This window comes from Scyliorhinus canicula, chromosome 2 (genome assembly GCF_902713615.1).
Source record: "Scyliorhinus canicula chromosome 2, sScyCan1.1, whole genome shotgun sequence".
Taxonomy (NCBI): Eukaryota; Metazoa; Chordata; class Chondrichthyes; order Carcharhiniformes; family Scyliorhinidae; genus Scyliorhinus; species Scyliorhinus canicula.
Genome location: NC_052147.1, coordinates 281,515,230 through 281,530,183, shown reverse-complemented (window position 1 = coordinate 281,530,183; position 14,954 = coordinate 281,515,230). Strand labels below are relative to the sequence as shown.

Here is a 14,954-nt window from a genome sequence, read left to right as displayed (position 1 = left end):
GTACTCCGCTGTGAGCAGCCAAGCCTTTGGCTGCATCACCCTGACCCTCACCTCTTTAAAACCAAACCTTTGATCCTCCGTCCTTGCGAGGTTCTGTTTTGATTACACGTCCATAAAGCACTTTGGGATGTTTGACCGTGCTAAAGAGGCTGTAAAAATGCAAGTCGGTACAATAAAGAGGGTTCACAAAACCTTTAATTTAAATCTTCTTGTTTTTTGAAGGGGCTGGACTTGTTCGAGTTCAGGAAGGGGGACTCTTCTGTGTGGAGCTTGGAGAAAGGGGCAAAATATTCCGCAGCAAAGGTAACAACATCTTGCGGTTTGCGGAGCAGAAGGAACTCCAGGAAGTCAGCCATTAAGGCCCTGAGCTCTGGGTGGTGTCGGAGGTAACTATTGTAGTCTGCTTTAAGCGCCTCCTGAAAGACAAGAGACTTTTGTTAAGCAGCCTTTTCAGCCCATTGCCATTACAAGTTTTCAAAAAAAATGCACGTGCGTGTGTGGTGACATGGCAAAGGCAGGAAGCAGACAAGATCACTGAGTCTGTCTGGTTATTTCAGTCAATCCAACTGAACACACTGAAGTTCAGGTGTTAGCTGTGCCTCAGCAGAAATCACTTTCCCCTCTTGCCCTCTAGTGTCAGGAGGCCATGGGTTTGAGACCTGCTCCAAAGAGACTTGAGCACAAAATCCAGGCTGACACTTTGCCTCAACAACACTGAGGGAATGCTGCACTGGCGAGGGTGTCCTCTTTCATTGGAGATGTTAAACATTCCCTGGCACTGTTTCGAAGAAGAGCAGCATTCTGTAACCCAATGCACAGAGCAGCAATGCATCATTCTGTTACCCAATGCACAGAGCAGCAATGCATCATTCTGTTACCCAATGCACAGAGCAGCAATGCAACATTCTGTCACCCAATGCACAGAGCAGCAATGCAACATTCTGTAACCCAATGCACCGAGCAGCAATGCAACATGTAGCAAGCTGATGAACAGAGCAGTAATGCATCATTCTGTAACCCAATGCACAGAGCAGCAATGCAACATTCTGTAACCCAATGCACAGAGCAGCAATGCAACATTCTGTAACCCAATGCACAGAGCAGCAATGCAACATTCTGTAACCCAATGCACAGAGCAGCAATGCATCATTCTGTAACCCAATGCACAGAGCAGCAATGCAACATTCTGTAACCCAATGCACAGAGCAGCAATGCAACATTCTGTAACCCAATGCACAGAGCAGCAATGCAACATTATGTAACCCAATGCACAGAGCAGCAATGCAACATGTAGTAAGCTGATGAACAGAGCAGTAATGCATCATTCCGTAACCCAATGCACAGAGCAGTAATGCGTCATTCTGTAACCCAATGCACAGAGCAGCAATGCAACATGTAGTAAGCTGATGCACAGAGCAGTAATGCAGCATGCTGCAATTCAATGCACTGATGAGCAATGCAACCTGTAGTAAGCTGATGCACAGAGCAGTAACGCAGCATGCTATAATTCAATGTGTTGCAACACCGCACACCTGTGGCTTTTTTTTTTAGTTTCACTTTTCAGATGGTTAGGGGTTTAAAAACACAGAATTAATTTTCAGCATCTTATGTTCAGTTTGAATTCAGGCCCCGGTCCAAACAGTTATTAGACGGTACCGTTCTGTCGATGAATTTAAAATACAGCTGCATGTCATCTTCCCAGATCAGGGCCTTCTTCTCAAATACGGGTTTGGGATCCACTTCATCTGCAAAAGGTCAGAAACAAAGTAAAATTCCTTAAATCGATTAATAATCTGAAACTCTCCTGTAAATCCAGTTGAAGGCAGAGTGAGGGATGGACCCCAGTGAAGGGAGTGGATACTATGCCAATCAAAAGGAGTGAGATAAACTGTCTGGAGGTTAATAAGGTGTGTATGGGCGTAGGAAAGGGTCAGGGTGGAGAATGTTGTCTGCAGTGGGAGATGGGCCATGGGTCGAACGATAGAATATGCCTTGCTTCTGCATCCCATAATACCCTTACCTAACCAAAATCTATCAGTCTGAAGTTTCCAAATTTTCAATTGACCCCTAGCATCAACAGTTCACTGTGGGAGAGTTGTGTGAAGAAGTCGTTCCTGACATCACCCTTGAATGGTACAGCTCTAATTTTAACGTTGTTGTGGATTTCCACCATCAGAGGAAGTGGTTTCTGTCTTGACCAAACAGCCCGAAGAAAAACATTTTGAAACACCCTGAATAGGTTACCCCTTAATTTTCTATGCTCGACACAATAAGAGTGTGGTGAATGTGATTCACACCGGATTATAATCTGTACATACATGTGCCTATATTGTAAGTGCAGTTGCACTACCTGACCACCAGGGGGAGTAGCTCTGGGAATGCTCGAGAATTGCACGGGGCTTCTCCCTTGGTTCCGCCCAGGACTCCTCCCCCTGGAGCGGCTGTATAAAGATCAGTGCCACAGGGTCAGCCGGCCAGTTCACCGAAAGTTGAATGGCTAACCGGTTGGCTCTGTTGTGATTATATTAAAACCGCTATTCTAATCCTACAAGCACATGTCCGTAGAATTGTTGGTTCCAACAAAGAGCATGCAACCTTCCCTCATAATTTAATCCTGATAGCTTTGGTGAATCTGTGCTGTATCCCATCCAAGACCAGTATGTCCTTCCTGTGATGCGATTGCCAGAACTGAACACCGTTACTCCGGATACGATTTAACTAGCGGCTTGTACTCCACCCACGATATCGTACAATCATAGAATTTACAGTGCAGGAGGCCAATCGGCCCATCGAGTCTGCTCCGGCCCTTGGAAAGAGCACCCTACTTAAGACCACACCACCACCCTAACCCCGTAACCCCACCTAACGGTTGGACACTAAGGGGAAATTTATCACGGCCAATCCACCTAACCTGCGCATCCTTGGATTGTGGGAGGAAACTGGAGCACCCGGAGGAAACCCACGCAGACAAGGGGAGAATGTGCAGACTCCACACAGACAGCCACTCGAGGCCGAATTGAATCCGGGACCCTGAAGCTGTGAGGCAGCCGTGCTATCCACTGTGCTACTGTGCTGCCCATATCTTCCACCCCTTCGTATACCAGTCCCTTAAAATGAAGGCCAACATTCAATTGGCCGTTTAAATGATCATTTGTATCTGTCCACAGGCTTTAAATGATTTCTACACATGGAACCCTAAATCTTTCTGCTCCTACATAGTTCTAGTTTCTCAGCATTTAAAGTGAGCTTGATTGATTGAACAGCCAGTTCTCACTCAAAGTGTTTGTTGATAACCCAAACCTCACCCAATGCACATGTGCGGTCCAGGGTACTAGGGAATAGCTGTGTGATGTTTGAAAGGGCTGCCTTGTTCAAGCGGTGGAGGCCCGCTTAAATGGGATCGCCACCACCATAAACATTCACTCCATCCACCAACGTGGATGTGGTGCGTCCCACCTGAAAAATGCAATACATCATTATGCCACACTTCTTCGCCAGCACCTTCCCAATCTACCCCCTCAGGTGGATGCAGCAGGTTCCACCACACTATTCTGAAGAGCAAGGGAGATTTCCCGAGGGGTGGGGGGTTCCTGTTGATAATTACCCCTCAACCAAAGTGATGGAGCCATCAATTCACCAGACACGTGTTTTCAGATATGAATATAGGCTTTAATCTACTTACTACAGAGCCAGCCTGTTACCCGTTGATGAACTCTCGGTGAACTGCAGGCTGACTCTGGACAAGGGTATTTATACAGCAGCACAAGGGGGAAGAGTCATGGGCGGAGCCAAGGGTGGAGCCCTGTACAAGCTCTTGAGCATTCCTAGAGCTACTCCCCCTAGTGGTCGGATAACGCTACTGCACTTACAAAGGTACAGTGTGAATTACCATGTTACATTCACCACACAAAGTGACTACAAACAGATTATCTGCTTATCATCATATTGCTGCTCATTGGAAATTGTTGGGTGTAAACTGTCTGCCGTGATTCCTAAATCACACTTTGAAAAATGTAGCACAGTACTTAGCACTGTTGCCAGCACAGTGGTCCCAAAATACGTGCTGTTAGGTAAATTGGACATTCTGAATTCTCCCTCTGTGTACCCGAACGGGCGTCAGTGTGGTGACTGGGGGCTTTTCACAGTAACTTCATGTAAGCCTACTTGTGACACTAATAAAGATTATTATTACAAAGCACTTTGGGATGTGCTGAGTTTGGGGAAAGACACTACAGAAATGCAATGTCATTTGATCTACATGGCACCTATTGCGGGAAACAGTGGGCATTGAGCAGGAAGATAAGTTGTTGAAGGGGTAAGCTTCTGAACGAACGGAAAGAGGTATCATGGCAGAGGGGTTTGGGGGGCATTGCGGATCCGGCGGGGGGGATGCCAGAGGTGATGAGGATCCTGGGGGGGTTTGGAGACTTCTCTGGCTATAAGCTCAATTTGGGGAAGAGTGAGCTGTTTGTGGTGCATATGGGGGACCAGAAGAAAGAGATAGGGGAAGCTCCCGCTGAAAAGGGCAGAGAGGAGATTCAGATACCTGGGAGTCCAGATAGCCAGGAGCTTGGGGGCCCTGCATAGGTTAAACTTCACGAGGCTGGTGGAGCAGATGGAGGAGGAGTTCAGGAGGTGGGATGTGCTGCCCCTCTCCCTAGCGGGCAGGGTCCAGTTTGTTAAGATGACGGTGCTCCCGAGGTTTTTGTTTCTCTTCCAGTGTTTATCCATTATGATTCCGAAGGCTTTCTTTAGGAGGGTTAACAGGAGCATTCCGGGGTTTGTGTGGGCGCAGAAGACCCCGAGGGTGAGGAGGGTATTCTTGGAGCGACGCAGGGAAGTGGGTGGATTGGCGCTGCCCAACCTGTGTGGGTATTACTGGGCTGCGAACGTGGCAATGATTCGTAGGTGGGTGATGGAGGGAGCCGCACGGAAGAGGATGGAGGCGCCGTCCTGTGTGGGCACGAGTTTAGAGGCGCTGGTGACGGCCCCGTTGCCGCTCCCCCCGGCAAGGTACTCTTCGAGTCCGGTAGTGGTGGCTACCCTCAAAATCTGGGGGCAGTGGAGGAGGCATAGGGGGGAAGTGAAGGCCTCGGTCTGGTCCCTGATACGGGGGAACCATCGGTTTGTACCAGGGAGGATAGATGGAAGGTTTTTAAGTTGGCACAGGGCAGTAATCAGGCGGATGGGGGACCGCTTCCTAGACGGGAAGTTTGCGACCTTAGAGGAGTTGGAGGGGAAGTGGGGTCTACCCCCAGGGAATTCCTTTAGGTACATGCAGATTACGGCGTTTGTTAGGCGGCAGGTAGCGGAGTTTCCGCTATTGCCGCCAAGGGGGGTTCAGGACAGGGTGCTCTCGGGGACGTGGGTCAGTGAGGGTAGGATCTCGGCAATTTATCAGGTGATGCAGGAGGGGGAGGAGGCCTCGGTGGAGGAGCTGACAGGGAAGTGGCAGGAGGAGTTGGGGGAGGAGATTAACGAGAGGACGTGGGCGGACGCTCTGGGGAGGGTGAATTCCTCCTCTTCTTGCGCATGGCTTAGTCTAATCCAGTTAAAGCTGCTGCATAGGGCGCATATGACTGGGACCAGGCTGAGCCGGTTCTTTGAGGGTGAGGACAGGTGTGGCAGGTGTTAGGGGAGCCCAGCGAATCACACCCACATGTTCTGGGCGTGTCCGGCGTTGGAGGGTTTCTGGAAGGGGGTGGCAGGGACCTTGTCCAGGGTGGTTGGCTCCAGGGTGGAACCGGGCTGGGGACTCGCTGTCTTTGGGGTAGCATCGGAGCCGGGAGTGCAGGAGGCGAGGAGGCTGGTATTCTGGCCTTTGCGTCCCTAGTAGCCCGGCGAAGGATCCTATTGCAGTGGAGGGACGCGAAGAGCCCGAGCCCGGAATCCTGGATTAACGACATGGCCGGGTTCATTAAACTGGAGAGGGTCAAGTTTGCCCTGAGGGGGTCGGTGCAAGGGTTCTTCCGGCGGCGGCAGCCTTTTCCTGATTTCCTGGCGGAGCATTAGAGGGTGGTCAACTTCAGCAGCAACCCGTGGGGGGGGGGGGGGGGGGGGGGGGTCTATGGGTTCGTTATGGGGGTTTGATCTTACGGTTCTATGTTTATTACTCTTTCTTGTTGTTAATTTCTTGTTTTTGTATTGGGGGGGAGGGTTTTTTTTTCTCTTGTCGTTGTTGGGTTAAAATTTGTTGTTGGAAAATTTGAATAAAAATTATTTTAAAAAAGAAAGAGGGGTTTGGGGAGAGTTTAAGAGCCTGGACGTGCCATTTCTGTGATTGTTTCTGTCACTGTTAGGGAACAGCAGAAAGGGTGGATAATGCATCCCCATATCAATGTAACCATTTTCGTCTGGTTAGTGTCCTTTGTATGGGATGGAATGTGAAACAGCAGATGAAAGAATAGAATTTGGCAGCACAGGGAGGCCATTCAGCCCTGGTTCTATTATGATTCTACCTAATTTGTGTCACTTCTCAGCTTTTCCCCCCCACAGTTAGTCCTCATCAAATACAAGTTCATTTGGAATCCGCTTTCCCTACCCTTGCAACTAGTGAGCTCCACATCTCACATTCCTCTGTGTGAATAAATATCACAATTCCCTCCAACAGTGTAGCATGTATAAAAATCACAGTACCTATCTGTTTTATGTGAGGTACATGGGTCAGCACCATTGTGACTGGAGAGCCCACTTGCACTCTGCTTGTTAAATGCCTGCAAAAGGAACGGAATGCACAGCGACATCAGCGAGGAATGTGCAGAGACAATGTCGATCTAACAGAAACAGTAACATGGTTAAAAGCAAAGGGCTGGATTCTCCCGTCCGCCAACCGCGTGTTTCTGGGCAGCACACTGGATTTCCCATTGAAGCCGAACCACGCCACAGTGAAACCCGCGGGCGAGGCGGGGCTGGGCTGCCGGCGGGCTCAGAGAATCCCAACAGTCGGAGAATTCTGGCCAAAGCCCCAAGGTGGTTCGGAGGAGCTTTATCAACACTGAGCCATGTAAGGAGATATTAGAACAGGCTAAAGAGGAGGGAATTAAAGAATGTCTTTAAACAGGTAGAGAAGTGGAGGGTTTTCGGGAAAGGAGGCGAAAACTTAAGGCCTGGGCAGCTGAGAGCACAGCTGGCAATGGTGGAGCGATGGAAAGCGGAGATGTGCAGGAGGCCAGAATTGCACATATAACCCGGTTTCTTTATCCTCAAGGTATGCCGCATGGATGGAGGCCTGTCACCCGATCGTATCTATGTTGTCTCTTTGATAAGTTTTCCAATTAAGCTCATTTCTTTACTCTTTTTCCATATTGCAGGCATTCAAGGGAAGCTAGTGACATGTTGATAACGTCACTGGACTATTAATCCATACGCCTCAGGCTAATGCTCGAGGGGCGCGGGTTCAAATCCCACCACGACAGCTGGTGGAATTTAATATTCCATCAATAAATCTGGAATTAAAAGCTAGTCTCAGTAATGGCGACCAAGAAATCATCTTTCGTGACTTTTGTATCAAACAGTTACAAAGTCTGTGGGAATTGAAACTGGATGTACCACCCAGCGTTGACATCGGCACTGGAAACAACAATGGCAAACCCCTTCCTGTCGACCCTGCAAAGTTCTCCTTGCTAACGTCTGAAGGTCTGGATAAAAATGGGGAAAGCTGTCTCACAGATGAGTCAAGCCACAGGCTGCCATTGTCATACTTTCCGAATCATACCCTACAATGTACCAGACAGCAACGTCACCACCCCTGGGTGTGCACAGGACAGCCCCGCTAGAGGTGGTACCCAGTTGGCAGGGCCTAGAGTCTTCAACAGATTTGGACCCCATGAAGTCTCATGGCATCAGGTCAAACATGGGCAAGGAAAATTCCTGCTGTTTATCATCTATTTCCCTCTCTCAGCTGATGAATCAATACTCCGCCATGTCTGGTCAGCTCTCAACAGTGCCTAAGAGACTGGACAAGCTTTTTTAAGTTTTAAGGTGGTGCGGAAAGCTGGATTTGTTCCAGGAGTGATAACATAAGAAATAGGGTTTGGTTATTTTATAAACAATCTTTAGTAAAACAAAAAAAAACAATATTTAAACTTTTTAACTTCAACTCTAACACTAACAGATTGCATGTAGTTTCTTAACCTTAACACACAAGTTCTCACTAAACAGCACTTTAACAGAACATACAGCTCTCATGCCACTTACAGAGTCAGACAAAGGCAACACTTGCATTTACGAAGCAATTTTTCTTCTGTCAGGGGCATTCTTTCAGAACCCTTTTCCAAAGCCTGCCTTGGTGGCACTTTCATAACTTCTCTTCGACGATTTCCAAAACCTTCTCCCCGTCCCTGTTCAAAATAAGATTCTTCTTCTTTCTCTCTCTAAGCTCCACCCATCCCTCCAACAACGGTCCTCTTGGTTTTCCAGACTTGAATCTATCATCGTTAAATTTCACCATTTGCCATGGCGGGATTTGAACCCGGGTGCCCAGAGCATGATTCTGGGTCTCTGGATTACTAGTCCAGCAACAACACCACTACGCCACTGCCACCCCTTCCAACCTCAATGTATCTTCCCACTCGGCTGGTGTGATGTTCAAAACTGAAAACCAGTCGAGATCACTGCGCCAGGAGAGCACAGGTAAGTATAACCCCAGAGTGGTGAGGGACTAGGGCGGGCAGTGCCCTGGGACATCCCTGGAAGTTCCATCCTGGCAGTACCAGGGTTTCCCTTATGTGTGGTGGCATGGAGGAGCACCCCAAAGCCTGTGGTGACCCAATGCCTGTGAGGGGGTGGGGGAAGAGTTCAGTTTCAGCACACAGACCAGGGCACCTTTTAAAGATGGAGAGCCACCCCCCCCCCCCATGTTCAAGTGCAAGTTATCGTTGACTTGCTACCTTTTTAAAAACTTATTTCATGCGAGGCGGACACCACTGGCAAGGCCAGCACTTTTTGCCCATCCCTCATCCAAATCCCACAACAAGGGCAAAGAGTGCCACCAATTAAGCCCAGTTGGTTTTTGCATGGAGTGTCACAGTCCCCAGATAAGTACACACATGAAGGAGCAATTCATTTAATTTTAAAAAATTTTAAAAATCAATTTAGATTACCCAATTATTTTTTCCAATTAAGGGGCAGTTTAGCGAGGCCAATCCACCTGCCCTGCATATCTTTGGGTTGTGGGGGCGAAACGCACGCAGACACGGGGAGAATGTGCAAACTCCACACGGACAGTGACCCAGAGCCGGGATCTAACCTGGGACCTCGGCGCCATGAGGCTACAATGCTAACCACTGCGCCGCCATGATGCAATTAATTTAAAATTAAGCTTTGTTTCTCTGCTGGTTCCACAATGGGCCTCAGGCACCCAAACTAGTAAATAAATAATAAAATAGAAGCGGGGCTTTTCCAGCACTCACCCATCCGAGAGGAAGTTGCACTGCCAGCTCATCGGACCGTTTTCCTCCGCGTAAATCGTTCTCTCGATGCCAAAAACGTCCCTTTCTTCCTTTCCGATCTTCATCATCCTGTGTCCCAGATCCACCTGTTGAAAAAGAGACAGAATTTCACGGGACAAGGAACGCATCAAAAGTCCAGCAGCTGCTGCGGCCAAGATTCGTGGGATCGTTTGGGGATTCCAGGCAATCGGATGGTTCAACACACAAAAGAAAATAAAGTTCTGCATTTTGCACAGTGCCTTTCACGACCCTAGGACATCGCAAAGCAGTGTTGCAACTGCTACTGTGGGAAATGGGGGCGAGCTCCCATAAACAGCGATACCGGTGAACATTCGACAATGTGTTTTATTATTTGATGTGAGTTGATGCCAGGAATAACAGTCCTGCTGTTCTCAAAATAAAACCCGGTCATATTCCACCTGAGAAGACAGATGGGGTCCTCGGTTTAACAGCTCATACGCAAGATGGCACACTTAACAGTGCAGCACTCCCTAAATTTTGTATTTGAGTCTCTGGAACAGGATTACGAACACAACTTTCTGACCCGGAGGCAGAGTACCACCCACAGGTGACACATTGTACAATCAGAAACAGTGGGCGAATGTTTCAACGAGAAAAATGGCACAGCAGCTGCATGGCCAGGTTTCCCCTCCAGATGAAAAAAATGAAATGAAATGAAATGAAAATCGCTTATTGTCACGAGTAGGCTTCAGTGAAGTTACTGTGAAAAGCCCCTAGTCGCCACATTCCGGCGCCTGTCCGGGGAGGCTGGTACGGGAATCGAACCGTGCTGCTGGCCTGCTTGGTCTGCTTTAAAAGCCAGCGATTTAGCCCAGTGAGCTAAACCAGATACTCTAGCGCTCATTGCATGGAGAATCTGGGGGCACGGTTTTCAGCGTTGCCCTGGTGAGGCAGGGCCTGATGGTGCTGGTTATAGAGCTGGCAAACCCAGCTCCACAGAGGGGTTGGGGCGCCATGTTTAAAGGGCACCGCGATCTGTGCTAAAACGGAACCCTCACGTACAAGAGGAACTCCCCCCACCACCACAGACATTGGTTCGCACCCCACCCCCACCACTGGCACACACAGACACACAAGTATTGGGGTGCCCCCACCACACATAAGGGAACCCCGCCCCCAACCTCCTTTTTTTAAAATTTAGAGTACCCAATTAATTGTTTTCCAATTAAGGGGAAATTTAGCGTGGCCAATCCACCTAACCTGCGCATCTTTGGCTTGTGGGGGTGAAGCCCATGCAAACACGGGGAGAATGTGCAAACTACACACGGACAGTGACCCAGGGCCGGGATCGAATCTGGGACCTCGGCGCCGTGAGGCAGCTGTGGTACCCACTGTGCCAACGTGCTGCCCCTCCCCCCCCCCCACCTCCAGTGGGGCTCGTCAGAGGACCTTCCACTGCCAGGGAGCAGTGCCAGCGGTGTCATGGGAATGTCACTTTAAGAAATGTTTGTCTACTCAAGTGGCCGCAGTGATGTCAGAGTGTGGGTGGAGCTTTTTGGTTTGGTTTTAGTGTTGGAGCTGCAGCCAGGCAAAGAAGGTGTAATTTTGATCTCTCTGCCATCTAAAGACTATCTCTAGATCATTTGGTGAATTCAGAGTGAGAACTGCTCTCGGTAGAGAATTTAAACCTGATGTGCTTCTGTAAAAAGGGTTTTTGCTTTATGGATGTTAAAAGGACAGTTTAAGGATTACTGAGAGTGTTGTATTGTTTGGAGGGTGTATTTGAATTGATGGTTGCTAAGATGTTCCACTGTATGTTTTAACTGAGTTCATAGAATAAACATTGTTTTGCTTTAAAAAATACTTTTAAATTTCTGCTGTACCACACCTGTAGAGTGCGCCGTGTGCTCCCCATACCACAATCTAAAAAAAGTTGTGGGTCAGGTGAACTCCATGATACACTTTGGGGTTCTCTAAACCCTGGCCCATAACAGTGGTAAGTGCCAGGGCACTGCCTGGGCATGTCCCTCTCACCCGAGGGGCTATACTGATCTTAGTGCCCCTGCTGGGTTCCCCTTAACAGCTTCATCTTGCAGAAGCTGTTGTAAACCTCGCCGACATGAGGACCATTATGGTGTGTGCGTGCATGTGCGTGTGTGTATATATAGAGTTTCCTGAAATCAAAGTCAAATTGGTTAGAACATTTTAAAATCTCTAGTAGCCAAGGCTCCCCCTCTTCCTCACTCTGCTGATTAATGGATCCCAGACTCGGCACTTACATACGTAGAAGGAAAAAGTTTCATCTCGGTGTCAAGAGAGAGGAAGCTGATGTTGTCAGGGACCTTGTTTCGCTGGGCCAGAATCCGCAAAAGGACCAGGTTACTGGCTTCCGACACAAACCCCTGCATCTCCTCCAGCTTGTAGGTGAAAGTCTCCAACCTCAGATTCTGATCAAACAACACAAGAGTGATTAACATGGAACGGTATTACACGGAGTTACTGTCAGCCTACAGCACAGAAAAAGGCCATTCAAATCAACTGGCATCGGCTTTACATCCCTCCCCATCAACATATTCCTTATTCCTAAAGTGTTTATCCAGCTATCCCTTAAACATAACTCTGCCTCAACTGCTCCTTGTGATAACGAGTCCCATATTCTCAGCATTCTGGATAAAGATGTTTCCCTTGAATTCCCGAATGGATTAAGCAGAGGCCGTTTTATATTTATACCCCATAGCTGTGATCCCCCCAGCAAGGATAAACACCTTGCCTACGTCTATCTATTCCTTCAGAATTGTAAAAACTTCGGCTAGGTCACCCCTCAATCTTAACAGTTCCAGACTCTTCAGCTTTTTGTGATAAGCGCACCTGTTCAGCATCTTGGGGAGAGCACAAATAGAATCTGCATCCTGCACTAAAAGGTGAGCCTCAGGTTAAATCACCTACCAACCAGCTCTCAAAGGGGAGAGCAGCCTATGGTCCTCTGGGACTGTGGCGACCTTACTTTACTTTTAATCTGTTGCATTGAGTGGTCCTGAAGACCCTCCAAGTTCATGCATTGTGCAGAGTAGCACTGAGTCTGTGCCGTACTGAGACTGTGCCGTACTGAGTTTGCGCGATACCGAGTCTGTGCGGTACTGAGTCTGTGCGGTACTGAGTCTGTGCGATACTGAGTCTGTGCCGTACTGAGTCAGTGCGGTACTGAGTCTGTGCGGTACTGAGTCTGTGCCGTACTGAGTCTGTGCGATACTGAGTCTGTGCCGTACTGAGTCTGTGCCGTACTGAGTCTGTGCCGTACTGAGTCTGTGCGGTACTGAGTCTGTGCGATACTGAGTCTGTGCGGTACTGAGTCTGTGCCGTACTGAGTCAGTGCGGTACTGAGTCTGTGCCGTACTGAGTCAGTGCCGTACCGAGTCTGTGCCGTACTGAGTCTGTGCCGTACTGAGTCTGTGCCGTACTGAGTCTGTGCCGTACTGAGTCAGTGCTGTACCGAGTCTGTGCCGTACCGAGTCTGTGCGGTACCGAGTCTGTGCCGTACTGAGTCTGTGCCATACTGAGTCTGTGCGGTACCGAGTCTGTGCGATACTGAGTCTGTGCGGTACTGAGTCTGTGCCGTACTGTGTCTGTGCGATACTGAGTCTGTGCCGTACTGAGTCAGTGCCGTACCGAGTCTGTGCCGTACTGAGTCTGTGCCGTACTGAGTCTGTGCCGTACCGAGTCTGTGCCGTACCGAGTCTGTGCCATACTGAGTCTGTGCGATACCGAGTCTGTGCGGTACTGAGTCTGTGCCGTACTGTGTCTGTGCCGTACTGAGTCTGTGCGATACTGAGTCTGTGCCGTACTGAGTCTGTGCAGTACTGAGTCTGTGCCGTACTGAGTCTGTGCGGTACTGAGTCTGTGCCGTACTGAGTCTGTGCGATACTGAGTCTGTGCCGTACTGAGTCTGTGCCGTACTGAGTCTGTGCCGTACTGAGTCTGTGCCGTACTGAGTCTGTGCGGTACTGAGTCTGTGCCGTACTGAGTCTGTGCCGTACCGGGTCTGTGCCGTACCGAGTCTGTGCGATACTGAGTCTGTGCCGTACTGAGTCTGTGCGATACCGAGTCTGTGCGGTACTGAGTCTGTGCAATACTGAGTCTGTGCGATACCGAGTCTGTGCCGTACTGAGTCTGTGCCGTACTGAGTCTGTGCCGTACTGAGTCTGTGCGATACCGAGTCTGTGCCGTACTGAGTCTGTGCCGTACTGAGTCTCTGCGGTACTGAGTCTGTGCGGTACTGAGTCTGTGCCGTACTGAGTCTGTGCGATACTGAGTCTGTGCGGTACCGAGTCTGTGCCGTACTGAGTCTGTGCCGTACTGAGTCTGTGCGATACTGAGTCTGTGCCGTACTGAGTCTGTGCCGTACTGAGTCTGTGCGGTACTGAGTCTGTGCGATACTGAGTCTCTGCGATACTGAGTCTGTGCGGTACCGAGTCTGTGCCGTACCGAGTCTGTGCGATACTGTGTCTGTGCGGTACTGAGTCTGTGCCGTACTGAGTCTGTGCCGTACTGAGTCTGTGCCGTACTGAGTCTGTGCGATACTGAGTCTGTGCCGTACTGAGTCTCTGCGGTACTGAGTCTGTGCGGTACTGAGTCTGTGCCGTACCGAGTCTGTGCCGTACCGAGTCTGTGCGGTACCGAGTCTGTGCCGTACTGAGTCTGTGCCGTACTGAGTCTGTGCCGTACTGAGTCTGTGCCGTACTGAGTCTGTGCGGTACCGAGTCTGTGCCGTACTGAGTCTGTGCGGGACTGAGTCTGTGCCGTACTGAGTCTGTGCCGTACTGAGTCTGTGCCGTACTGAGTCTGTGCGGGACTGAGTCTGTGCGATACTGAGTCTGTGCGGTACTGAGTCTGTGCGATACTGAGTCTGTGCGGTACCGAGTCTGTGCGGTACTGAGTCTGTGCGATACTGAGTCTGTGCGGTACTGAGTCTGTGCGGTACTGTGTCTGTGCCGTACTGAGTCTGTGCGATACCGAGTCTGTGCGGTACCGAGTCTGTGCCGTACTGAGTCTGTGCCGTACTGAGTCTGTGCCGTACTGAGTCTGTGCGGTACTGAGTCTGTGCCGTACCGAGTCTGTGCCGTACCGAGTCTGTGCCGTACCGAGTCTGTGCCGTACCGAGTCTGTGCGGTACCGAGTCTGTGCGGTACCGAGTCTGTGCAATACCGATTCTCTGCGATACTGAGTCTGTGCCGTACTGAGTCTGTGCGATACTGAGTCTGTGCCGTACTGAGTCTGTGCGGTACTGAGTCTGTGCCGTACTGAGTCTGTGCGGTACTGAGTCTGTGCGGTACTGAGTCTGTGCCGTACTGAGTCTGTGCGGTACTGAGTCTGTGCGATACCGAGTCTGTGCCGTACTGAGTCTGTGCGGTACTGAGTCTGTGCCGTACCGAGTCTGTGCCGTACTGAGTCTGTGCGATACCGAGTCTGTGCGATACCGAGTCTGTGCGGTACCGAGTCTCTGCGATACTGAGTCTGTGCGTTACTGAGTCTGTGCGTTACTGAGTC

At 49.7% G+C, this 14,954-nt stretch overlaps 1 protein-coding gene across 2 annotated transcripts in view; it reads right to left on the bottom strand.

Annotated features, from left to right (window-relative positions):
- Positions 1–177: 177 nt before the first annotated feature.
- LOC119962196 (ciliogenesis associated TTC17 interacting protein) overlaps positions 178–14,954 on the bottom strand; it is a 53,350-nt gene continuing 38,573 nt past the window's right edge. For both annotated transcript variants that reach the window (XM_038790155.1, XM_038790156.1), the window contains 5 exons: positions 11,690–11,857; positions 9,411–9,535; positions 6,637–6,713; positions 1,657–1,745; positions 178–416 (listed from right to left, as the gene is read on the bottom strand). In XM_038790155.1, the coding sequence (XP_038646083.1) occupies positions 195–416; positions 1,657–1,745; positions 6,637–6,713; positions 9,411–9,535; positions 11,690–11,857 (681 nt within the window). In that variant the 3' untranslated portion in view covers positions 178–194. The remainder of the gene's footprint in view (positions 417–1,656; positions 1,746–6,636; positions 6,714–9,410; positions 9,536–11,689; positions 11,858–14,954) is intronic.